General features: G+C 41.8%; 1 protein-coding gene across 12 annotated transcripts in view; it reads right to left on the bottom strand.

Moving 5' to 3' along the window:
- map4k3a (mitogen-activated protein kinase kinase kinase kinase 3a) overlaps positions 1-26,359 on the bottom strand; it is a 229,454-nt gene extending 203,095 nt beyond the window's left edge. For all 12 annotated transcript variants that reach the window (XM_048536080.2, XM_048536081.2, XM_059648405.1 and 9 more), the window contains exon 1: positions 25,987-26,359. In XM_048536080.2, the coding sequence (XP_048392037.1) occupies positions 25,987-26,094 (108 nt within the window). In that variant the 5' untranslated portion in view covers positions 26,095-26,359. The remainder of the gene's footprint in view (positions 1-25,986) is intronic.
- Positions 26,360-26,957: the final 598 nt, after the last annotated feature.

Below are 26,957 nucleotides of genomic sequence, written 5' to 3'. Positions count from 1 at the left end.
CTAAAACATTTGACAACATTCACTGCCACATCCTCAATCATCTTCATCACTTTCTCATTGCATAAAGTCACGACCCTAATAAGTCTATTCTTTTCCAAATGCAAGTTAGCCCTGTCCACACAGATGGAAGGCTCACAAGCCTATAATTACCTAGATTAGGCCCATTACCCATCTCGAACAAAGGGACAATGTTGGTATTCTCCAGTCTTCTGACACCTTGTCTGTAGCTAAACAGAACATAAAGATCTCTATAAACTCAACAAACTCCTCCTTCAGTATCCTGGGACAGATCCCATCAGGCCCTGGGGACTTAGCTACCTTCATGTTTTTTAAGACACTCAACACCCCCTCCTTCTTAATATTGATATGCCTTGGAGTATCAACAAACTTTAAAACTTACCATCATTTATGCCTTTCTCCTTGGTGAATATCAATACCAAGTACTCATTAAGGACCTCACCCATTTCCTCTGGCTCCACACAAATTCCCCCCCTTTGATCTTGAGTGGTCCTACCCTTTCTCTAGTTACCCTCTTGATCCTAATATACATATAAAATTCCTTTGCATTCTCATTAATCTTACTTGCCAAGGACATTGTGTGACCCCTTTATAGTTTTTCTGCTTCCTTTATACGCAAAGGCCTTGTTTGATTTCTGCCACCCTTATCTTTCATCCTCACGGGAACATGCTGGTCCTGAACTCTGGTCAACTGACTTTTAAAAGACTCCCACATGTCAGATGTGGATGTGCCTTCAAACAGCTGACCCCTCAATTTATTCAGTTCTTTCAGTTACTGCTGTAATTAGCCTTTCCGGAATTGAGCACCTTCATCTAAGAACCAATCTTATCCTTTTCCATAACTATCTTAAAATTCACAAAATTTAAGACATTGTTCCCAAAATGGTCACTCACAAACTTCAAAATCACCAGACCACATTCATTCCCCAATACAAGGTCCAAAATGGCCACTTCACTAGTTGGGCTATCTACAAATTGTTTCAAGAATCCCTCCTGGACACTGACTCCAAACCTCCTGAAGTATCTGGTGTCATGGACCAGACCAGACCTCTTCAAAATATTTGAAGAAGTTAGCCTACACCCCAACATTTTCTTATTTAAAAGCAGATATAACATGCTGTGTTCCAAATGCAATTCGATCTATCTATCTATACTCGATGTTCAGCAAAGCAAATTATTTAAACACTGTAGTTAAAACACAAACAAAAGAATGAAAGAGGAATTTAGAATAATAACTCTATTGGAAAACTTGAAATATTACATACAATAACTATTATTAATTGACTGTTCCAATATCCCTTAAACACACTACTTGGCAAAAAGATAAACTCGGACACAGATTCTCACATATAGTTCTCCATTTCAGGAGGGAAAAAAAATCAAAAGAAAATTCAAACAGAGTAGCATTTCCTTAAGTCTCCAACTTTGTTGAGGCTCCAACTGCTTCTGATGCTATTGAGAAACCAAAGCCTAGAAATCCTGATGAGCCTACCACACCCATTCAAGCTGTTTTTAAAAAGGCCTCCCAAGCTATTTTGTCACGCATGGCCCCAGGTTAAACATGGGCAAGGAAACCTCCTGACGATACTACTTACCATCCTCCCTGAGCGACTGAGCAACACTTGCAGGAAGCACTGAAGGTGCCAAGGGCACAGAATGTACTCTGGGTGGAATTTCAATTCCCACCAAGAATGGCTCAGAAGCAACAATACTTCAAAGCTTGTCAAGTGCTGAAGGACGCTGCCGCAAGAATGGGTCTGCAACAGGTGGTGAGGGAACCAAGATGCATCTGGCCATGACAATATCAGTAAAAGTAGCCACTACACTGTTCTTATTGAAACAAAGTACCACCCTGGCACTGAGAATACGCTCAATGTTGGGTGGCACTGTCAGCATGTGAAGTGGGGCAGACATTGAACAGATCTAGCTATGTAAGCCCAGGCATCTGTTCTCCAACACAATCTCATGGCCCAGTATAAAACCCACACAACCACTACTACCAAGCTAAGGGATATGTCAGGCGTACTTAAAAATAAGCAATCAAACTGGTGAAACTACCAAACAGAACTACCTGCATATCAAACAGCATAAACCGGAAGTGACATGGCCGAAAGCTAAGCCAACATATGACCAACAGATCAATCTAAACTCTGCAGTCCTGACACAACCCATTACTGATGCTGGTGGACAACTAAATGACTGACTGAATGAGGCAGCTCCAGAAATGTTCCCTCAACAATGGAACAGCCCAGCACAGTGCAAAAGAGAAGGCTGAGGCATTCACAACATTCTGCAGCCACAAATATTGAATTAATGACCCACATCCGACTCCTCCAGAGGTCTTTAATTTGCCAGTCTTTAGCCAATCTGATTCACTCCAAGTGATATCAAGAAACAGCCAGAGGTATGGATACCACAAAGAGCTGTTGGCCCTGATAACATTCCAGCAATTGTACAGAAGAGTTGTGCTCCAGAACTTGCCCCATCCCAAGCCAGCTCTTCCAGCACAACTGTAAGGACTGGCATAAACACAACTATGTGGAAAATTGCCCAGGTACATCCTGTACACAAAAAGTAGGACAAATCCAACCCACCAAGATACTGCCCCATCAATTAGTGAAGGCCACTTGTGCCAGGCCTTCAGCATTCCAATTATAACTGGCAGACTGGGAGCAAATAAACAGAAAACATATTTCTCTAAACTGCCTGATGTGAAAATCAGTTTAGTTTCTCATTTATTTGAAATGTGCAAAGTGCTTTGTAAGCTTACTGTTCTTTTGTAAGAATTTATCATCACTCCTTTCCTTACTTGTATTTGGTAGTTTCCACATCCTCCTTTTCTGAAGGAAGTGACTCATTGTCTGATACACATCCAACAACAAAGTCTACCGCCACTAACTTGTTTAACTTATCGGTGCTAAACTTTCATTGATTGACATATTTCAACTCAGTTTCTTCCACAGAAATTTTAAAAGTAATTATCAGAATTATTGCTGTGCTAAAAGCAACCAAAGTTAAACAACATGATGTTTCATGTGGCTTCTACAAGCTCACATTCTGCGTAGTTTCCATTATCATTTTGAAAAATTCAGCCAACACTTTCCGGTATACAGTTTGAATAGCCTTGATTAAATGATCAATTCCTGGTGCACTTTATACAGAGACAAACCACAAATGTTAAAACTTTCAGATCAGCACCAAGAATACTAAATACTCCTATAATACACAAATTCAGATTGATTTCAAGGACTGCAGCTTAATTGCAATCATTTTTAAAAGTCTGAATGGGTCATACATAAATGTGTCATGTTGTATGATACAAAAGCATCAGGTGTCAGAGATCCCAACATGACAGCCATGTCAATGCTCTCTCCCAGACAAAGCAGGGCTGACAGTTCACACCAATATTGACCACAATGTTCTCAGACAATCGTGAGAGAAAAATTAACCAGATTTATCAGCCCTTTTGCAGCTACCAAAATTACTCAGTTTAATAAATGAGAGCACTTTTTAACAAGTGTACTAGATCTATGTAATACTCCATTTGTAGAAGTATATTTCTGCATGTTACTTACAGTCAGAGAGGCACAAAGCACAGAAGCAGACCCTTTGGTCCAATTTATCCAAGCCAACCAGATATCCTAAATCAATCTAGTCCCATGTGCCAAAATTGAGCCCATATCGCCCCAAACCATTCATATTCACATACCCATCCAGATACTTCTTAAAATGTTGTAATTGTACCAGCCTCCACCACTTCCTCTGGCAGCTCATTCCATACACACACCACCCTCTGCATGAAAAAATTGCCCCTCAGGTCCCTTTTAAATCTTTCTCCTCTCACCTTAAATCGATACCCTCTAGTTTTGACTCCCCCGCCCTAAGGGAAAACCTTGACTATTTATCCATGCCCCTCATGATTTTATAAATCTCTCTAAGGTCACCCCTCAGCCTCTGATGCTCCAGAGAAAATAGCCCCAGCCTATCAACCTCTTCCTATAGCTCAAGCGCGCCAACCCTGGCAAGATCCTTGGAAATCTTTTCTGAACCCTTTCAAGTTTCACAACATCCTTCCTACAGCAGGGAGACAAGAAGCGAATGCAGTATTCCGAAGTCCCTTCGTTCAGCAACATGCCCCATCTTACCATTAAGTGTAGAAGTCCTGCCCTACCAAATGTAGCACCTCAACTTAATCTAGATTAAACTCCACCTGCTACTCCTCAGCCCACCCAATCAAGGTCCCACTGTATTTTAAGGTAATCTTTTTTGCTATCCACTATACCACCTATTTTGGACTCATCGGCAAATTTACTATCTATACCTCCTACACTCATGTCATTTTATATAAATGACAAAAACATAAGCGAGGAATTTTGCACAGTTGGCTATTCTTTTCTTTGATACACTGAATTCTGATAGATTCTCATCAAGATAGCCACTCTGACTGATTCGTTATTTTTGCACCCCCACCTTTTTTTGTTTTCACTGCATCTGTTTTATGGTCCAAGATTGTGTTTGTGGGGCACAGCAACAAAATAATCCGCTCAACCACTGTTTTCATTTTACAAGATTGGTCTTATTCAAAACCACACAAATAGGGCTCCAAGCCATCTGTACACCATACAAACCCCGAAAGGGCTCAAGCCATTCTGCAGAACAGTGACTGTCTTGATCAGAACATTTCTCACTATACTTTATGCAAACTCAAAAGACCCTAAGGCAGTCATTCTTGGTCCTGTGAAGTGCCCAACCTACATCAGATTTGAAGGGTAATAGAAGGTATCTCAAAACTCCAAGAAACTGGTAAAACTAGCCTTTTCATGCCCCTACTAGGCAGCAGCAACATGGGAGGCATATATCACTAACAAGACATTATCTTTTTGGCTTAATGACATTCTATCACACAAATGAATTCTACGATTCACAAATCTCAGTGCTGGTATAATATTAGGTTTATAGGCCCCAAAGACTGACGTGTTCCATCAAACTGCATATCACTTCTGTTTGCAACAAGCAAGGTATTGACCATGCTCAACCAGTTCAGTCCACAAGAGATGTTAATGGATAACATCACATTAATATTTATGGTCCTTATCTTCCTACACAGGGGTATGTGGAAACTGTCTTAAACTTCCTGCCTGAATAGGATTGGGTGGGAAACATAAGTAAAGGTGAGATACATCTGTAATTCTGTAACGGGATGAAACTTCTGTAAGAGGGTGAAACTTCTGTAAAGGAATGAAACCTCTGTTTATACTGAAGTGGCCAGGTCAGCGAACTTTTGTTCAAGCCAGACACTTCGAAGGTTTGAAATCTCATTCTGTCACTTTGGCAACTTGAAAGCGCATCCTGCCATTATCAGTCACTTCGCGAACGATCAAAGCTGTATCCTGCTCTCTTGATGTTCTGAATGTAGTAACTGTTATTTTGTATTAGCCAATTCACACATAGAGTATAAAAAGCAGGGACTGTCCGCTGTTCAGGGAGATCGCTTATGAAACTCAGCACTCTGTGCCACGTTGAGTACAGCGATCCTCCACAGCTTGTACTTGCTAAACAATAAAGGCTTGTGTTTTTACAGCCAGGTCAGTGTTTTGCTATTACACCAAGTCTGTGAAAGTCTCTGAAAATGAACCTGACACACACATTTTTAAAACTCATAGCTGTGTCCAATTAGATGTGATTCTGCAACTGGACAGCATTTGCTAAATAACTCCAAGTGTGCGAAGAACTAACTAACAAATAATTTAGGGCTGTAAGTAATGCTCGCAGTTTAGTTCACACGCTTGCACAGGAATCCTGAAATATTAATGCACATGGTTTTGTTCCGTGCAGACAAAGAATATGAGCATAAACTGAGCTGGATACAACTTAAAAAAAAACTGCTTAACAGTCTGTGGCTCATTTCGCAGAGCAATACACTGACCTTTCAATCTGCCTGGTTTGAAATCTAAACAAAGCCGAGCACTTAACAGTCAGTCATTAAGTGATGCATTCCTCATGACAATGCCTCAACCAGAGACCATCTGCCAACAAACCAGCATTCTCCTTACATTATAATTGCTGGTTTTCTCTTCTACCGCTGAGAATTGTCCTGATTAGGGCAAGACAAAAAGCTTAGACAAAATGTGTCTTTTTTCAGCAATACTCAAGCTCTGCATAAGCAATGCCCATCTTTTGGTTAACCACAAATGGAGTGTCCTCTCTTTGGAATTTTTCCCTCTTACAGGGGGTGCATCTATTCTGTGTAATCAGAAATTTCCCCTTAAACGTATGACTCATTTCTATTGATCTATCCCTTTATCTAATTTGCCGGACTATCTTCGTTAACACTGTTTTCATACTCTCTTATTTCCTTTAAGTTTAAAACAGTAGTGAAGAACCAAGCCTTCTGTCCCTCAGACTGAATGTAAAATTTAATTGTGATCACTACATCACAATGATGTCACTAATTAATTTTACCTTGTTGCACAATTTCTCTGGTTGGTTCCAGAATGCGCTGTTCTGAGAAACTATGTCAAAAATATTCAGGAAACACCTCTTTTATCTTTGCCTTTGATTTCTCCATTCATAAGTGGCTTGAAACCCTCCATGATTATGATCTTTCTGACAAGCTCCCACCATTTCTCTTTTCTCTTTTTCCACTTACTGTGGTTATTGTCAGTCAGCCTATATACCACTCCCACAAGTTGACTTCTATAAGTTTTATTTCAACCCTCCATCCAAATCACTTCTACATTATGGTTTCACGAACTTAGTATTAGTGAACTGATTACCTATCATAAATTAACTTCACTTTTTCCTAGCTTCTGATCATTCAGAAGTATACCCTACTTTTCAATATTCGTATCCTAAGCTAGATCATTTTGCAGCCATAGCAATCAGAAGGCTAGCAGATTTTAACCTAAAGAACTACGGATGCTGTAGATGAGGAATAAAAACTGTGGGTTCTGAGGAAGGGTCACTTCCTCAGGAAGAGACCCGAAACATCAACTCTGACTTTTCTTCACTGATGCTGCCAGACCTGCTAGAATTTCTCAGCAACTTCTGTTCTTGTAACTATCAGGGTTTATTTACTGATTTCTAATGTACCAGCCATTTTCACCTTATCAATGACCTTCTGAAAATCCACATATATTACAATATTATTTCATTTTTACCTTTTAAAAAGTAGACAACAAAACAACACTGTGGAAGAAATGGCTTGGTATAACCAAGTCAAAAGGGTATGTGGAATTGAACAAGGTTGCATTTATATGGTGCCTCTAATCTAAAAGAAAATCCCAAACACTGGACAAGTAAACATAAATGAAAACAGATGCCAAGCTAATAAAGAAAGAATGTGTACCCTCCAGTGGGGAATAGGGAAGGGGAAGACAAAAGAAACATATCTTTTCAGGGAGGAAAAGATCCAAGAGTAGGACTTGAGGGAGCTTCTCCAATTAGAATGACCAGGATGGTAATATGACGTTGGAATTGGTCATTATCAACACACACTGCTACACAAAACAGCCTCCTTAACTTGGCAGATTACTTATTCAAGTAGAATGTTTTGTTTCAAGCACAATATTGTTCGCCTCCATCAGATAGGGAGGATGCATAAACAGTCTAAAACAGGTCTAACTTTCTGCAAATTATGACCATTTGAAGAGCAGATACAGAAAAGCAACTGAGAATAGCTATTATTCATTGCTCTTTTCATAGATAACTGGATTAAAAAAGTTCGAGAACTGTTGGAAGCAAAAAAAATGCTTGAGCTGAAACAAAGTTTTAAAAAATAACTTGGAAACAACAGTGCCATATCTCGGTTCACTCCACACAATAAAGCAGCTCCATTCTGGAGCATTTCAATTTCAAACCATTGAAACTGTCTGAACATCGCTCTCTTCAACCCTTACATAGCCATGCCCTAAAACCAGTCACTTTTCATTATTATTCTAAATTATTTGGATGGTTCAATAATCAATTGACAAAAATTTTAAAAACGTTAACTCTAAACCTAACACACACTTATCTTTGTCCATTTCAGTTGCACATAGGAATCATTTCATTCGGTGAAACCTAGTATTCAGACATTACCAGAAACATAATGGGTTTGTGTCTTGCACAGTGTGACATCTGATGTCATGTATCAAGTCAGAAATCAGGAGTGAAGAAAGTGAAAGCTACCAAAAGCAGCTGAGTGCAAGCAAGTTAGCATTGTTGCCTTCATGACTTTTTTTTAAATTCAGCTTTAAATACATTTGCCTGGAACCAAGTTATTTCCTAAAAGAAAACTGAAAATTTCTTATTACATAACTATACCAAAATAAAACAGACTATCCGATGAAATTCCCAACCTCAGCATGGACTTGAACTCCCAGTCTCGAGGCAATGCCCGACACAGTATGGGTAGGAAGGATTATTATTCTGAACCTTTATTTCCCTATTTTTCAACTTTATTGCTAAATTGTTTACTTCTTTATTTTTCTAATTGTTTCTCCCTGAAGAATTTATACTGAAGAATCTGTACCTGGTTACCTAAGATGGCATCTAAGTGGCAACTTGTAAACATCACTGTACTCGTGAGTACATGGCAATAAAGCTAATTCAATTCAAAACACAAAATACAATTTCCTACATGAAAGTCAGATACCAATCTCCAAAACAGCTTCACAAAAACTAGCTAAAGCAATACTAAAGAACAAAGAAAAGAAACTGGACCAGAGATGTACGCAGAATCAGTCTTGCAAATATACGAATTAGGAGAAGGTAGCGGCCATTCAGCCCACAAAAATGCTCTGCCATTTAATAAGATCATGGCTGCTCATCTGGCTTCACATTCTCCTACATTCATAGGTAACTTTGATTCCCTTGCCTATACAAACATATGTACATATCAGGACCAAGAGCAGTAACAAAGTCTTACATTCCAACTATCTGAAAATTATGTTTTGGCTTTAAATTAAATATCAAAATCTTCAGTAGCGCGGGAGAAGTAATGTTTGGAGTTTATGGGGTTCTCTGCAACATGCTTAAGAGCCGCAAGACAAAATAGAAGCTACAGCATCATCTCCTACAGTGTGGAAAGGGGCCCAATACCATCACAAAGTAAGAACTTGCTTTCTCTGTTCCTGCCTCCACAATCCTGAAGACATTGATGCACACAAAGGTAACTCACTTGCGCAAATTACAACTGTGGCCCTCAATGGGCTTTTAAATGCAAGGATTATTGTACAGAATCTTGTAGAGAGCTGGTGACAACACACCCACCCCCTTCGCACGTCTAGCTTCTTCAACCAACCTTACAGCTTGTTTTAACATAGTGCTTCCAAAATTTTCCCATTTTGACATCAATTTAGTGTTCAAAAGTTGCAGAGGTCCACAGTGTTGGGGGGAGGGGTGGGGAGAAGGGGGCTTTAGTCAGAAGTACCTACCTTCTCATTTAGGGCAGGATTGAGGCACAGAGAGTGCAACCACCATTTTTTGATCTTGCAGAGAGCTCCATGGCAATCGTTGCTGCATTAGATGCCATGATCCCAATTTCTGGTTGGCAATATGGCAAGACTTGATTTTCTGTTATATTATGTACACAGACATGATCTTTTGTACTGAAGTTAGACTTCTTTAATTCAGTCCAGCTATCAAATTTGTGGCCACATGAATGCGTTGTTCAGTGGAAATTCTCTCTGCAAGTTCAATTTCATCATTTTCATTGCCATTTGTTCCTTCATTTCCTGCTTTCACCCTTCGTTACCATTTCTACAATCTCTTCAGCAGTTGATTCACAAGTGGAACATCTTTGTCAATACCCTTCCAGTCCTGCAAATTTTTCTCAGATTTTCAGTCACCTCAAACACTGCAGGGCTGAATATATTGTTGGCATGCTCCAGCAACTTGAGAATAAGTTTATTTGTTTCAGACAATCTGAATTCAAAGTCAGTCTCCTGAGCCACACCAGGACTATCTTCAAACATCTCCTAACCCTATCGCAGGCCACAAATTGTACCATCTATTATTCACAGTGCGCAGTTACATTTTTCCAGGCATATCCAGAGGGTTAAATTCTTTCCGAAATACTACAACAGACCTCCCCATATTACATTGACACAGCAACTGGTGCATAAATTTGGACTTGGACTTAAGTTACTTAAGCAATCAGGAGATTCCCTGATCACAAAGCTAAGTAAGAGGCATACAGTTAGAGAAAGAAATACATTCCTGCCACATTGCTCTTTAAACAGCTGTTCAGCTTCAGGATGGACAAAAGAATAATCATGAATCAGCACAATTTTTCCAAGTCAGATGCTGCCCAACATTTATTCCATGGGTTCTAGCCTCCAGTACAAAATATTTCTTGAACCACTTGAGACATAATTTTGTGGTTATGCAATCTTTCTCCTTGCCACACAGTGCATAAGTAGGAATATTTTTGCCCCTTTGAATACCTTTGGGTCACACTTTTGCTAATGATGATCAAGAGCTTGCACTTGTGCATACCCGTAGCATTACAACAAATGAAAAAATTCATCTTGTCCTTCGGTCCCTCACTCCAGCAGGCAAAGCCTTAGCCTGTTGCTAAGTTTTGCAAGGCATACAAAGCCAGAGAGCAATTTCACTGGCACTGCACACCTTCCCCTGAGATACCTCATTGACAATCAACTTACAAATTTAACAAATTGGCAACGACTTATGTATTAGCATTTTTTCCCCACTAGACTAACATCATGTCCATTCTTAAATTTCTGCAGCCATCCTTGAACTATTTACACATGCTGCAGGTTACGTTTTTGGTAGAATATTTTGCTTGGGTACTTACCATCATGCTAGAAATCTTCATTCCACAGAGCATAAATTAATGCATGAGTGCACTATCCAAATCAGTCTTCCATTCTTTTAACGTCTTACAAACTATCATAACTAATTTAGATTTACTGTCACTTTAATAAAATCTCAAATAAGTGAAAGAATAAGGCCCTCAAGTTACGTACTGTGGACAACCCAACACTGTAAGCAAACATGGCCTATACCATAGAACATAGAACAATACAGCACAGAACAGGCCCTTCAGCCCTCGATGTTGTACCGACCTGTGAACTAATCTAAGCCCATCGCCTTACACTATCCCATCATCATTCATTTGCTTATCCAAGGACTGTTTAAAATACCCTAACGTGGCTGAGTTAACTACATTGGCAGGCAGCTTGTCTATTTTATGTTTTCCAACTATTTATCATTTTATATGTTCGCAAAACAAAAGAAGAGCAAAAGTAAGCCATTCACTCCATCAACGCTGTCTGCTACTCAATAGGATCGTAGCTGATCTGTTTGAGTTTCAAAGTCCACATTTCATCTACCTTCAATAATCCAAATCCCCCTGCTTAATGAAAAACTTATCCACTTCAATATCAATTTCAATGAACCCACCTCTATCACCTTTTTGGGTAGACCTCCAAAGTCACACAACTGTCAGAGAAAAGAAATTTACATCTTCATCCTGAAAGAACAACCCAAAATTTTAAAACAGCACCCCCTACTTTTCAGCTGATGAACAGAGTACACATTGTTTCCTACATTCATCTTGTCAAGATCATTCAACATATAATATCCACTTCAAATCAAGTCAACACTCCAAACTCCAGTGAAAACAAATCCAGTCTGCTCAACCACAAGATATCCCATTCATTCTTGATATGAATCTAATAAACCTCCTTTTATCACCTACAATGTATCTACATCCTTCAAAACTCCAGTGTTTGAGATTAGTCTCATCAGTGGTCTGGGCAACTAAGGCATAATATCCTTCAGGTTCAACTCCATTTCTCTCTGCTGCTCTTTTGAGATGCCATTTCAAAATCTTAAATTAAACTCGATCTTAAATTGTTAAATACCAGGAACTGTGTCAGGTGACCAATACTGGGAAATTTAGCTTATAACTTGCTGTTTCTTTTCAGCTCCTAAACACCGAGAACTGTTGGCAGTTAGGCATTCTGCTTGTTGAGCTTAAACTTTCAACTGCTTCTTTACAGCTGACTAGTGCCTGGAAATCTTCCTTGCTACACTGTAAAATACATTTCCTTCAGAAAACCTGAGGCACTGCAGGTGTCAGACAACAGAACACCAGATTAGAGGGGTACAATGTGGATCAATTTTGACTTAATTCCAGCTGAACATTTTAATTCAAATCATAAATAGTCCTTAAAGTAAATTTCATTTTAAGATCAGTGAAATTAGTTAATAACACAAAGTTGGTTCCGAAATTAAATTATGCTAAAGTTAACTGCTCTGTAAACTAAGAACTTTTAGTAACACTACTCCAAAATATTCAAAGAATTGAACTTCAAAACCCTGCACAAATATGTAAAGTCAAAAACTAAGTTTGCCTTGATACAAGGTGTCCATGATGTATGTAATTCATTATGGAGGGAGGAGAAGGAGAGAGCAGGGTGAAGGGTGTACAATACAAATTCTCATTTATACAGCATCTTTAATCATAATAAATGCTCACAGGTTATCTATAGGGAAAAAAGAGCTACTAAGCAATTGGAGAGCCACCCAGAGGTATATCCTAAAAGATATCATGTGAAGTGAATCGAATTGGATGAAAACTGGTATCGGAGATGCTGAGGACTACAGAGGTGGCCAAGATGGATCAACCACCTGGCATTTGTGGTTGAAGACTGCTGCAAATGCTTCAGCCTTATCTTTAACACTGATGTGCTGGGCTCTTCCATCATTGAGGGTGAGAATATTTGTAGAGCCTCCTCTTCCAGAGTTGTTTAATTGTCCACCACCATTCATAACCGGATGTGACAGGACTGAAGAGCTTAGATCTGAACCATTGGTGGTGGGATAGCTTAGCTCTGTCTATCACTTGCTGCTTTCACTGTTTGGCATGCAAGTAGTCCTGTTTGGTATCTTCACCAGGTTGACACCTAAATTTTCAAGTACGCCTGGCTCTGTTCCTGGCATGCCCTTCTGCACTCTCCATTAAGCCAAAGCTGATCGCTTGGCTTGATGGCAATGGTTGAGTAGGAAATGCCGGGCCATGAGGTTACAGATTACATTGGAGTATAATTCTTCTTCTGTTGATGACCAACACCACCTCGTGAGGTCAAGTACATTTTTCCTTCTTGTTGGCTCTCTCACCACCTGTTCCAGACCCAGTCTAGCAGCTATGTCATACTAGGGGTTCTTTGGGGACAGGCCATTCAGCCCAACAAGTCCACACTGACTCTCCAAAGAGCATCCCACCCAGACTCACCCCTTCCCACACGATCCCTGTAACCCTGCATTTCCCATGGCTAATCCACCTAACTTAAACATGCCTGGACACAATGGGCAGTTTAGCATGGCCAATCCACGTAACCTGCACATCTTTCAATTGTGGGAGGAAACCAGAGCACCCAGAAGAAACCCATGTAGACATGGGGAGAATGTGCAAAATCCACCCAAAATCACCCAAGGTTGGAATTATACCCAGGTTCCTGGCGCTGCAAGGCAGCAGTGCTAACCACTGAGCTACCCCACCCTTTAGGGTTCAACCAGCTCGATCAGTAGTGCTGCTGCCAAGTACTGGTGGTGGTCATTGAAATCCACTACCCAGAGTATGGTTTTGGGACCCTGCCATCCTCAGTTCTTTCTCCAAGTGTTGCTCAATGTTGGAGTACCACCAATTCATCAGCCAAGGGAGGATGGTACATGGTAATTAGCAAGAGGTTTTCTCATCCGTCTTTAACCTGACGCTTTGAGAGTTCATGGGGTCCGCAGTTCACGTTGAGGACTCCCAGGACAACTCCCTCCCAACTGTATACCACTGTGCCACCACCTCTGCTGGGTCTGTCCTGCCAGTGGAACAGGCCTCATCCAAGAACAGTGATGGTGATGTCTGGGACACTGTCTGAAAGATATGATTCAGTGAGTATGATTATGTCCAGCTGTTGCTTGACAGCTCTCCCAATTTTGGCACTAGCCCACAAATAAGAGCAAGGACAGGGCTTTTTCTGCAGTTGTCTTTTCTGGCACCCAGGTCAATGCTACGTGATCTGTTCAGTTTCACTTCTTTGAGACACTGTAACAACTGGTACAACAGAATGGCTTGCCAGAACATATCAGACAGCAACTGAGAATCAACCACATTGCTGACAGACTGGAGTCATATGTAGGCCAAACTAGGTGAGGATGGCAGATTTCCTTCCTTGAAGGGCATTAGCAACAAGATGGGTTTTTCTGACAATCGACAATCATTTTGTGGTCATCTGCAAATACTTAACTCCAGACTTTTTTTTAAATTGAATTCAAATTCCATGATCTTCCATTGCAAGATTTGGACCCAGGTTCCCAAGGTATTAGCTGAGCTTCTAGATTAACAGTCTAGTGATAATACCACAAAAGCCATCACTTGCCTATTTCAGATAAATAAAATATAACAGACTATTCTAAACTCATTAGTCTACTTGTACTAGGTTTGCCTGCGAGATTCACATGAAAATTGTCCAAATCAGTTTAAAAGATAGAGGAATTTTGTGCAAGTTATGTAACAAATAACATGATGTGCTTAAAGAAACATGAAGCTGCTAGCCAGCCTTGCGTACAGATCAAAATAATGAGTATAACACAGTAGAGAATGGGAGGGGGAGTGGAAATGGAGTGGAAATCCCTTGTTCGCTCCACACTGCCCTCCAACCCCACCACACCCGGCACCTTCCCCTGCAACCGCAGGAAATGCTACACTTGCCCCCACACCTCCTCCCTCACCCATATCCCAGGCCACAAGATGACATTCCACATTAAGCAGAGGTTCACCTGCACATCTGCCAATGTGGCATACTGCATCCACTGTACCCGGTGCGGCTTCCTCTACATTGGGGAAACCAAACAGAGGCTTGGAGACCGCTTTGCAGAACACCTCCGCTCAGTTCGCAACAAACAACTGCACCTCCCAGTCGCAAACCATTTCCACTCCCCCTCCCATTCTCTAGATGACATGTCCATCATGGGCCTCCTGCACTGCCACAATGATGCCACCCGAAGGTTGCAGGAACAGCAACTCATATTCCGCCTGGGAACCCTGCAGCCTAATGGTATCAATGTGGACTTCACCAGTTTCAAAATCTCCCCTTCCCCTACTGCATCCCTAAACCAGCCCAGTTCGTCCCCTCCCCCCGCTGCACCACACAACCAGCCCAGCTCTTCCCCCCCACCCACTGCATCCCAAAACCAGTCCAACCTGTCTCTGCCTCCCTAACCTGTTCTTCCTCTCACCCATCCCTTCCTCCCACCCCAAGCCGCACCCCCACCTACTAACCTCATCCCACCTCCTTGACCTGTCCGTCTTCCCCGGACTGACCTATCCCCTCCCTACCTCCCCACCTATACTCTCTCCACCTATCTTCTTTACTCTCCATCTTCGGTCCGCCTCCCCCTCTCTCCCTATTTATTCCAGTTCCCTCTCTCCATCCCCCTCTCTGATGAAGGGTCTAGGCCCGAAACGTCAGCTTCTGTGCTCCTGAGATGCTGCTTGGCCTGCTGTGTTCATCCAGCCTCACATTTTATTATCTTGGAATTCTCCAGCATCTGCAGTTCCCATTATCTCTCCACCATTCTTCAGCTTGGATAAGGATCAAAAGCAGTTAAATACAGTTGGATTAAAAATCAACTATAATCTAAGTGAATGGCAAACCAGGTTCAACAAAATGTATTGTGTAATCTTGCTCCTCCATTCAAACTCTACCACTCTTGCAACCAGTCAAGACTCATATCCCTGCTTGAGAAGATGACTCTCATTCCATCAACTTCATACACAGCATACCCTGTCATGTCTACGACAGCAAACAAGACAGTCTCTCCCAAAACAGCAACCACAACTGCTAAAAGCAGAGTATCACTTAAACTAAGAATGACTGCAGATTTCCAAGCAGCAGAAGAATTTAAGTATTCTGTTACGTGAACCAAAAAGGTTGTATGCAGGTACAATAAATTAAGAAAGCTAATGGGATGTTTTGTTCAATTCCTTTTGTACTAAAGAGCAAAAGTAAGGATGTTATGTTTCAGTTACAGAAGGCATTGATGAATCCACATTGTTAACCATGTATGCGGCTTTAGTCACTTTATTTAAAAGATGTAAATGCACTGGAGGTGATTTACTAGACTGTTACCTGGAAATAAGGGGATTATCTTAAGGATAGATTGGACAGGCTGGGTTTGTTTCCACTGGAGTTTAAGAGTGAGAAGTGACTTGATTGAATTAAAATCCGAAATGGTCTTGACATGGTGGAAATGGATAGAATGGGTTCTCTTGTATGTCAGGTCAGAGACTGAGGGCACCGTTCTAAAACCAGGGGTCACTGTTTCAGGATGAAAGCGAGAACGTTTGGAACCCTCTGCCTCAAAAAAAATGACAGAGGTAACAGATTACTTTTAAGATGTGAAGATGCCAGTGTTGGACTGGGGTGGACAAAGTCAGAAGTCACACAAAATCAGATTATATTTCAATAGATTTATTTGAAATCACAAGCTTTCGGACTACTGACCAAATATTTTTAACACAGAGGTGGATAGGTTCTTGTTAGGCAGAGGAAATTCAGGGGTTAATTGGGGCAGACTGGAATGTGGAATTCAAAACAAAGATCAACCGTGATCATACTGAATGGTGGAGCAGGCACAAAGGGCTGAATGGTCTACTTCTGCTCCTATTTCATGTATGCGTATATTCATTAGATGCTCTCAAAGAAAGCTTAGCACACTTCTGCAAAATATCTTGTGTATGGTGTATACTGCTGCCGCTGTGTACCAGTGGTGGATGACCTGAATTTTTAAAATGCTATTTGGGATGCCAGTCAAGTGACTGCTTTCTGGCAGCATAACTTACTTGATTGGGGCCCTGACTCCAGGCCTCAACTGCCACACTTACCCCATCAACACACTAACAGCAGCATGCATAATCAAACAACGTACAACAGTAGTATATCAACAGAATCACGCTGACACCTACCATTGACAAAACAATAGCAGTTAAGATCACGAAAATTCCACTACCTCAATGCACTATTCCAATTTGCACACCATCCTGACTCATATCTTTTGCTGTTTCTTCAACACAACTGGGTTCACATACTTGAAAATCTTCTGCCATCAATGGAAACCCCATTAGCATAAGGATCGCAGCATTTCAAAATACATTATTGACTTCTCAGAGATAACAAACATAAGCTAAGACACAAATCTATTAAAACCAGAGGAAAACAATGTTTAAAAATGGAAGCTCAGGTAAGACACAGGAGGGTAGCAATTTTGCTCCAAGTGTGCAAATGTTATTGTCAATGCTACTGACAGTTACTTCACTAGCTGTGGTTAATCTTAAGATTTCAGGTGTTATATTAAATTTGACTGAAGTGAACTTAAAAAAAACTGTCCCACTACTCTATATAACTGTTTTCTTTTTAAGAAAATTCAAGACTGCACTTTGGAAGATGTGTGGACTGATACATCAAGGAGCAGATCAAGAAGTTTTACTTTTTAGATAGAGATTTAGTACACAGACCTCATGGCGATCAGAACTGGTCTTCACTTACGACGCTTAAGTTAGTACGACCTGTCAACATTCACCAATAGGCCCATACTTAATTGACTGTTAGGATTTTATCCACAAAGCAGTTTTGCCTCTTTCCTCAACTAGTACTCAAAGTATCTTCTTGACTGGTGGCCTATGCTAATCTCTTCCATTATCCAAATTGTTCAATGCAAGTTAAGAATATTTACCTATACTCTCAAATTGAAATACCTGTCCTAGCTTTTTATTTCCTCTTAGTTATATGCCAAAAGTGAATAAATTAGATTCTCCAGTATCATCTAGAAATCCACACCCTTCGAAAACAACATGACCAAGCAGGCTCAATGAGTCACTGCCATGTGCAAAACTAAGCTTTTATACCAGAATGACACAGCTTCGTCATATTAACTAAATTTAGCTGGAACTATGGTTTCCCCCAAATCCCTAGAATAACAAAGCAAATAAGCAAATATAGAAGTAACTAAAATAAATCAAGCAAAGATCAGGTTCCTGATTCTTATCCAAACTCCTGTAGATCAATACAGATTTATGAAACTCAGATAAAAACTAGGGTTGGTTTTCATAACTCAAATAGCTTTCCAGCACACAGTGCTCAATCTTAGGCATCAGGAATTGCCACTTGGATGAGGTACTGAATGTTGTAGCCACCCTGTGAAACAATACTTCTCTAAGTCTGCATGTTTCATGAAGATCAACATTGTGTTGCCCTATAAATTTTTTAAAGATTTGTATCTGTTTTGAATCTGAAGGCAAGGAGGGTAAGTGGTCTGTGGATGTACATTTCTGAAGAAGGGTTCATAACTAAGCCGTCAGCTTTCCTGCTCCTCTGATGCCGCCTGGCCTGCTGTGTTCCTCCAGCTCCATACCTTGTTACCTCAGACTCCAGCATCGGCAGTTACTACGATCTCAGTGGATGTACATATATTTTGTCAACCTGTTCAGAAATGTTGTGGTTCACCTCTCAAGCAGGTGGGACTGGAATCTGTGCCTTCCAGATCACAGACAGGGATAACAACCCCTTCACAAAATGCATAGTTACACTATGCTAAAATATGCATTATTCTTTTAAACAAGGATTTTCTCGACTACATTTCATTTCTTCATCTAACTGCACAAAATACCAAAGATTAATGATGAGTTAATTTGAGTTTTGCTCTTTTCTTCAATGGAGTTTCCGTCTGTCTCCTTCATGCCATCTAAGAGATTGATTCCATTTTATGCACACTCATTTCTATTAACTATCTCTTACACACAAGCTTTATCAAATGCTTTCTACAGATCTGCATGAACAACGTTTACAAACATTCCCTTATCTACCATCTCATTCATCTCCTTAAAAATATTCAATTAGATACGCAACTTGCATTTACAAAGCCTTGCTGGATCTCTGATCAACCAACGTTTGCCAAATGCTTAGTCACTCTATCCAGAAGAATCAATTCTAAGTTCGTACCATTGATGTTAAATTACAGGCCTATAAACACCCTAGTTTATCTCTCCTGTCATCTTTAATTGTGACTAGCAAAAAAGTAAATGTAATTTGCAGAGAGACAATTACTCAAAAAAGCTACTCGATGCCACTGTCTGAATCTGTTACTTAAAATAGGAAGAAATAATGAACAACCAGTTGCATATTTAAACTCATTTTAAGATTACGCCAAGTCTCTGTACTACCTAATAAATTTTTACTCAAAGCAAAACAGAAGAAAACCACAAGAATCTTTGAAAGACCATTATGGTATCTAGCTTAGGTCCTAATTAAAGTGGATGCCTCTACAAAAGCTTAAACACCTATGAACATTTTCCAAATTAACTGCAATTAAAGCAGCAAAAAAATTCACAAAATGGTCAAGTTTTTTTTAAACAAAGGGCAGACTAATCCAAAGTCAGAATAGCAGCTAAAGAGTGACAGCAAAATCTAACACCCCAAAATGTCAAAGCCGAATCAAAAGGGAAAAGATTTTGCCAAACAATCTTACACCATATGTCTAAATTCCTGCATTAATGATATATTCTTCAGCACCAAGAATAAGAATTTGAAATCTGCTGCAATAACAAAATTGTCGTCCTGCCAACCTTCCAGTGGCAAATTCACTCAGTAACATCAGAATGTAATGTAGCAAGCACGGAGATGGATAGAAAGCAAGATAGTACCAATATCTGATAAAAATTCTCCGTACCTTCCCAACACTGTGCATAACTAATTTTTTAATAGAAACCCATTGGGAGCATGATCTGTTGCATTACCAACAAAATTTTCAAGCCATTTTAAATAAATTGGTGAACTTGTATTGAAACCATAGTATTGCATAAAGTACATAAAATTAATATTAATAGGCTCATACATTTACTGTTGTTTCATGAACTAAAATATCAACAAGGAACCTGTCTGGCTGTCAGATCATTTGATTACTTAACTGAAGTTAAAGACTCCAATGAAATTCACAGAGCTAATTGGGTAGCCTAAAAACTTGACTACTTTTGAGCCCTCTAGCACTGTTGTGTATTGTTTATAGAACATTACAGCACAGTACAGGCCCTTCGGCCCTCGATGTTGTGCTGACCTGTCATACCGATCTCTCGCCCATCTAACCTACACTATTCCATGTGCATCCATATGCTTGTCCAATGACGAATTAAAATGTAACTAAAGTTGGCGAATCTACTACCGTTGCAGGCAAAGCGTTCCATTCCCTTACTACCGAGTAAAGAAACTACCTCTGACATCTGTCCTATGTCTTTCACCCCTCAATTTAAAGCTATGCCCCCTCGTGCTCACTGTCACCATCCTAGGAAAAAGGCTCTCCCTATCCACCCTATCTAACCCTCTGATTATTTTATATGTTTCAATTAAGTCACCTCTCAACCTTCTTCTCTCTAACGAAAACAGCCTCAAGTCCGTCAGCCTTTCCTCGTAAGACCTTCCCTCCATACCAGGCAACATCCTAGTAAATCTCCTCTGCACCCCTTCCAAGGCTTCCACATCCTTCTTATAAATGCGGTACCAGAACTGTACGCAATACTCCAAGTGCGGCCGCACCAGAGTTTTGTACAGCTTCACCATAACTTCTTGGTTCCGGAACTCAATCCCTCTATTAATAAAAGCTAAAACACTGTATGCCTTCTTAACAGCCCTGTCAACCTGGGTGGCAACTTTCAAGGATCTGTGTTCATGGACACCGAGATCTCTCTGCTCATCTACACTGCTAAGAATCTTACCATTAGCCCTGTACTTTGCCTTCTGGTTACTCCTACCAAAGTGCATCACCCCACACTTGTCTGCATTAAACTCTATTTGCCACCTCTCAGCCCAGCTCTGCAGCTTATCTATGTCTCTCTGCAACCTACAGCATCCTTTGTCACTATCCACAACTCCACCGACCTTAATGTCGTCTGCAAATTTACTAACCCATCCTTCTATGCCCTCATCCAGGTCATTTATAAAAAATGACAAACAGCAGTGGACCCAATACCGACCCTTGCGGTACACCACTAGTAACTGCTCTCCAGGATGAACATTTCCCATCAACTACCACCCTCTGTCTTCTTTCAGCAAGCCAATTTCCGATCCAAACTGCTATATCTCCCACAATTCCATTCCTCCGCATTTTGTACAATAGCCTATTGTGGGGAACCTTATCGAACGCCTTGCTGAAATCCATATACACCACATCAACCAGTTTACTCTCATCTAACTGTATGGTCACCTTCTCAAAGAACTCAATAAGGTTTATGAGGCACGACCTTCCCTTCACAAAACCGTGCTGACTATCCCTAATCAATTTATTCTTTTCTAGAAGATTATAAATCCTATCCCTTATAACCTTTTCCAACACTTTACCAACAACCGAGGTAAGGCTCACTGGTCTATAATTACCAGGGTTGTCTCTACTCCCCTTCTTGAACAGGGGAACCACATTTGCTATCCTACAGTCATCTGGCACTATTCCTGTAGAGTTAAAGATCAATGCCAAAGGCTCGGCAATCTCCTCCCTGGCTTCCCAGAGGATCCGAGGATAAATCCCATCCGGCCCAGGGGACTTATCTATCTTCACCCTCTGAAGGATTTCTAATAGCTCTTCCGTGTGAACCTCAATCCCACCTAGTCGAGTAGCCTGTATCTCAGTATTCTCCTCGACAACATTATCGTTTTCTAGAGTGAATACTGTTGAAAAATATTCATTTAGCACTTCCCCTATCTCATCTGACTCCACACACAACTTACCACTACTATCCTTGATTGGGCCTAATCTTACTTTCGTCATTCTTTTATTCCTTAAATACCTATAGAAAGCCTTAGGGTTTACCCTGATCCTATCCGCCAACAACTTCTCATGTCTCCTCCTGGCTCTTCTGAGCTCTCTCTTTAGGTCTTTCCTGGCTACCTCGTAGCCCTCAAGTGCCCTAACTGAGCCTTCACATCTCATCCTAACATAAGCCTTCTTCTTCCTCTTGACCAGAGATTCCACCTCCTTTGTAAACCACGGCTCCCGCAATCTACAGCTTCCTCCCTGCCCGACAGGTACGTACTTATCTAGGACACACAGGAGCTTTTCCTTGAATAAGTTCCACATTTCTACTGTGCTCATCCCCTGCAGTTTCCTTCCCCATCCTATGCTCCCTAAATCTTGCCTAATCTCATCGTAATTGCCTTTCCTCCAGCTATAACTCTTGCCTAGTGGTATGCACCTATCCCTTTCCATAACTAAAGTAAACATAACAGAATTGTGATCACTATCACCAAAGTGCTCACCTACTTCCAAATCTAACACCTGGCCGGGCTCATTACCCAGTAGCAAATCTAATGTGGCTTCGCCCCTTGTTGGCCTATCTACATACTGTGTCAGGAAGCCCTCCTGCATACTCGGTACAAAAACTGACCCATCTATAGTACTCGAACTATCGTGTTCCCAGTCAATACTTGGAAAGTTGAAGTCCCCCATGACAACTACCCCATCTCTCTCACTCCTATCGAGAATCATCTTTGCTATCCTTTCCTCTACATCTCTGGAACTATTCGGAGGCCTATAGAAAACTCCCAACAGGGTGACCTCTCCTTTCCTGTTTCTAACCTCAGCCCATACTACCTCAGTTGACGAGTCCCCAAACATCCTTTCTGCAACTGTAATACTGTCCTTGACCAACAACGCCACACCTCCGCCACTTTTACCATCTTCTCTGTTCTTACTGAAACATCTAAATCCCGGAACCTGCAACAACCATTCCTGTCCCTGCTCTATCCATGTCTCTGAAATGGCCACAACATCAAAGTCCCAGGTACCAACCTATGCTGCAAGTTCACCCACCTTATTCCAGACGCTCCTGGCATTGAAGTAGACACACTTCAAACCAACTTCTTGCTTGCCGGAGCCATCTTGCTTCCCTGAAACTTTATTTCAGACCACCCTACTCTCAACCTTTTCTATAGTCGAACTACAATTTTGGTCCCCATCCCCCTGCTGAATTAGTTTAAACCCACCAGAATAGCCTTAGCGAATTTCCCCCCCAGGATATCGGTATCCCTCTGGTTCAGGTGAAGACCATCTTGCTTGTAGAGGTCCCACCTACCCCATAAAGAGCCCCAATTATCCAAGAATCCAAAACCCTCCGTCCTGCACCATCCCTGTAGCCGCGCATTCAACTCCTCTCTCTCCCTATTCCTCGCCTCACTAGCACGTGGCATGGGCAACAAACCAGAGACAACTCTGTTCATCCTAGCTCTCAGCTTCCATCCTAGCTCCCTGAATTTCTGCCTTAAATCCCCATCTCTCTTCCTACCTATGTGGTTGGTGCCAATGTGGACCACGACTTGGGGCTGCTCCCCCTCCCCCTTAAGGATCCCAAAAACACGATCAGAGACATCACGCACCCTGGCACCTGGGAGGCAACACACCAACTGTGAGTCTCTCTTGTCCCCAAAGAACCTCCTATCTGTCCCCCTAACTATGGAGTCCCCAATGACTAATGCTCTGCTCCTCTTCCCCCTTCCCTTCTGAGCAGCAGGGACAGACTCTGTGCCAGAGCCCTGTGCCCCACTGCTTTCCCCTGGTAAGTCCCCTCCACAACAGTATCCAAAACGGTATACTTATTGTTGAGGGAAATGGCCACAGGGGATCCCTGCAGTGCCTGCCGGTTCCCTTTCCGTCCCCTGACCGTAACCCATCTGCCTTTTTCCTGTACTTGAGGAGCGACTACCTCCCTGTAACTCCTCTCAATAACCCTTAGTTTTATGGTTTATGTAGGTTTATGTAGCTATCAATCAAAAAACACAGCAAATTTAACACTGTTATTGATTTTAAGGGTCAGTAATGGAGAAAAGATATTTAAACATTTCCAACATGATTATCTTTGGAATAACTTGAGTTCCAGCAAATGACACAATAGCACAACTCACACATCAACGTTTCGTGGAATTTTTCATACATTTATTCACAGAGTGAGAGCATCTCAGCACAGCCAGCATGTACTGCATCCACTGTGCCCGGTGTGGCTTCCTCTACATTGGGGAAACCAAGCAGAGGCTTGGGGACCACTTTGCAGAACACCTCCGCTCAGTTCGCAACAAACAACTGCACCTCCCAGTCGCAAACCATTTCCACTCCCCCTCCCATTCTTTAGATGACATGTCCATCATGGGCCTCCTGCACTGCCACAATGATGCCACCCGAAGGTTGCAGGAACAGCAACTCATATTCCACCTGGGAACCCTGCAGCCTAATGGTATCAATGTGGACTTCACCAGTTTCAAAATCTCCCCTTCCCCCACCGCATCCCTAAACCAGCCCAGTTCATCCCCTCCCCCCACAGCACCACACAACCAGCCCAGCTCTTCCCCTCCACCCAATGCATCCCAAAACCAGTCCAACCTGTCTCTGCCTCCCTAACCTGTTCTTCCTCTCACCCATCCCTTCCTCCCACCCCAAGCCGCACCCCCATCTACCTACTAACCTCATCCCACCTCCTTGACCTGTCCGTCTTCCCTGGACTGACCTATCCCCTCCCTACCTATGAGAGATAATGGGAACTGCAGATGCTGGAGATTCCAAGATAATAAAATGTGAGGCTGGATGAACACAGCAGGCCAAGCAGCATCTCAGGAGCACAAAAGCTCCCTACCTATACTTGCTCCACCTATCTTCTTTTCTCTCCATCTTCGGTCCGCCTCCCCCTCTCTCCCTATTTATTCCAGAACCCTCACCCCATCCCCCTCTCTGATGAAGGGTCTAGGCCCGAAATGTCAGCTTTTGTGCTCCTGAGATGCTGCTTGGTCTGCTGTGTTCATCCAGCCTCACATTTTACTATCTTGGATTCTCCAGCATCTGCAGTTCCCATTATCTCATGTACTGCCCACTCCTAGTTGCCTCACCAACAATGGCCAGTTAGATCACTACTGTAATTAACAGCTGACAAATTGGTGAAGGATTGGAGTGCCATACCATAGTATACATTCAGAGGTTGGTCACAACAGGCCAAAAGACCATTTACCTCAGTGTGCTCATGCCAGCTGTATGGAAGAACAATTTACAGTCCCTTTCCCACACTTTTTCTTCATTGTGCTTCACTTCCCACCACCTCCCACCAATTTAGTTGACTATCCAAGTCTCTTCTGAAGGTCCTGAATGATTCTGCCTCCACCACGTGTTCAGTTGGGAGTATACGGACCAGATCCTAAACATTCTTGCATGAAAAGTTTCTCCTTATATCACCCTCGCTTCTTTCCAGTCACCGTAAATCAGTGTCCGGTGGATATTAACGCACCGTCAACAATAACAGTTTTGGCCCTACCCTTTCTATCCAGACCCATGTTTTGCAAACGTCTCATCAAATTTCTTGTTAAAAATTTCTCTTACACAAGCCAGACCGGGGTGGGAACAAAAGATTTTCTTCCCCAAGGGCGTCACTCGTATTTTGACAATAAATTTATCGATTTTCATATTTGCTGTACACTGACTTCACTATTTCCAGGTTTTTAAAACAAAGCGGAATAACATTTCAGTGTATCTTTTGTGGGATTTTAACTCGCACATTGTTACTAGCCCAGTAGCCATGATATTAACCGGATCCGGCCTGAAATTCCCTCACAACAAACAGTGGCGGAGGCCACAAAGGAGGGAGTTTTAAGCAATTTGAGGCCTTGTGTATATAAATACTTTAAATTATTAAACAGAGACACCAACGCAGTCGCGCTAAGACGCACATCGCTCCTTGCGGCTGCAAGCCACCGCCAGATAAACAAATCTGCTCGCCCCCACCTCACAGCAAAAAGATGGGCCATCCCGTCAGTTCACACACCGTGATGGCCTCTGCCCTGACGGGTTTAAGAGTCTAAAACCCTGCCCTGCCACCCCACTCCCACAAGAGGCCATTCTACCCGCTCGGGCCTAGTATGTCCTGGGGCTCGAACGTAGTGCACAAACCTTGTAAACATCGCCGTAGGTGCCGCTCCCGATCCTCTGGATCAACTCGAAGTCCTCCTGCGGGTTCCTCCGAGATAGGTCGAAGCTTCCCTGAGAGTGGGAAGACATGGTGGCTCCGGACAGAAACAACTAGAATAAGTGCGGGGGGTCGGCGGGACCTTCCTGCGGGAGGTGGAAGCGCCTCTCAATCATCCCCACCCCTCTTACATGCAGCACACATAGCCAAAACAGCAGGGAGTAAGGAGAAAGCCTCCAACGAACGGGCCGACAAACAGCAAATCCTGTCCTTCCCCACAACAACAGCTTCTTCCCGGAACCCTAAAAAAAATCACAACCCAACACTGGAGCCAAACATGGCCTCCGAGCGGCTGCAACTGCGCGTGCGCGCTCCACTCGGCAAGGGCTGGGAATCGGACAGTTGTACCAGGTTACCCAAGACAAATGCACATATCCATATAGATTACAAATAATGCACACATCCATATAAACTATAAATGTTTTTACTGTGATCAAGGCAAATGCACAGACCTAAAGAGATTATAAACATTTGTATGCATATAATTGTCATATGGATAAAAATAAATGTGTTTAAATATGTAACTATCCACCCGAATATCACAAATCAAACAGGCTCCAACATAGGGCACTACTCTATCCTTTGCATCTTTGAAAGAACTAACCATTTAGACCCATTCCCTTTCTCTTTACACGTAATTTAGTGTATACTTTGTTATATTAAATCTCAACCCTGTATATGTTTTACAATATATGATCAAAATACATGAAAAGTTAATTTTTTAGAAGTCCAAGATGTTAGCGGGAGAGGAGAAACTATATTCTGCAGAAAAAAATGAAAATTCAGAAAGCATTGGAAATGGCCAAGAAACGATACATTCAGTAAACTTATAGGTAATGTAAGTAAAATGACAGATATATTCAATTATTCCTTTGCTTCATATTTATCAAACGGC

Source organism: Stegostoma tigrinum, chromosome 9 (genome assembly GCF_030684315.1).
Source record: "Stegostoma tigrinum isolate sSteTig4 chromosome 9, sSteTig4.hap1, whole genome shotgun sequence".
Taxonomy (NCBI): Eukaryota; Metazoa; Chordata; class Chondrichthyes; order Orectolobiformes; family Stegostomatidae; genus Stegostoma; species Stegostoma tigrinum.
Note: the sequence above shows the minus strand (reverse complement) of the source record. Positions and strands in the feature narration are given on the sequence as shown.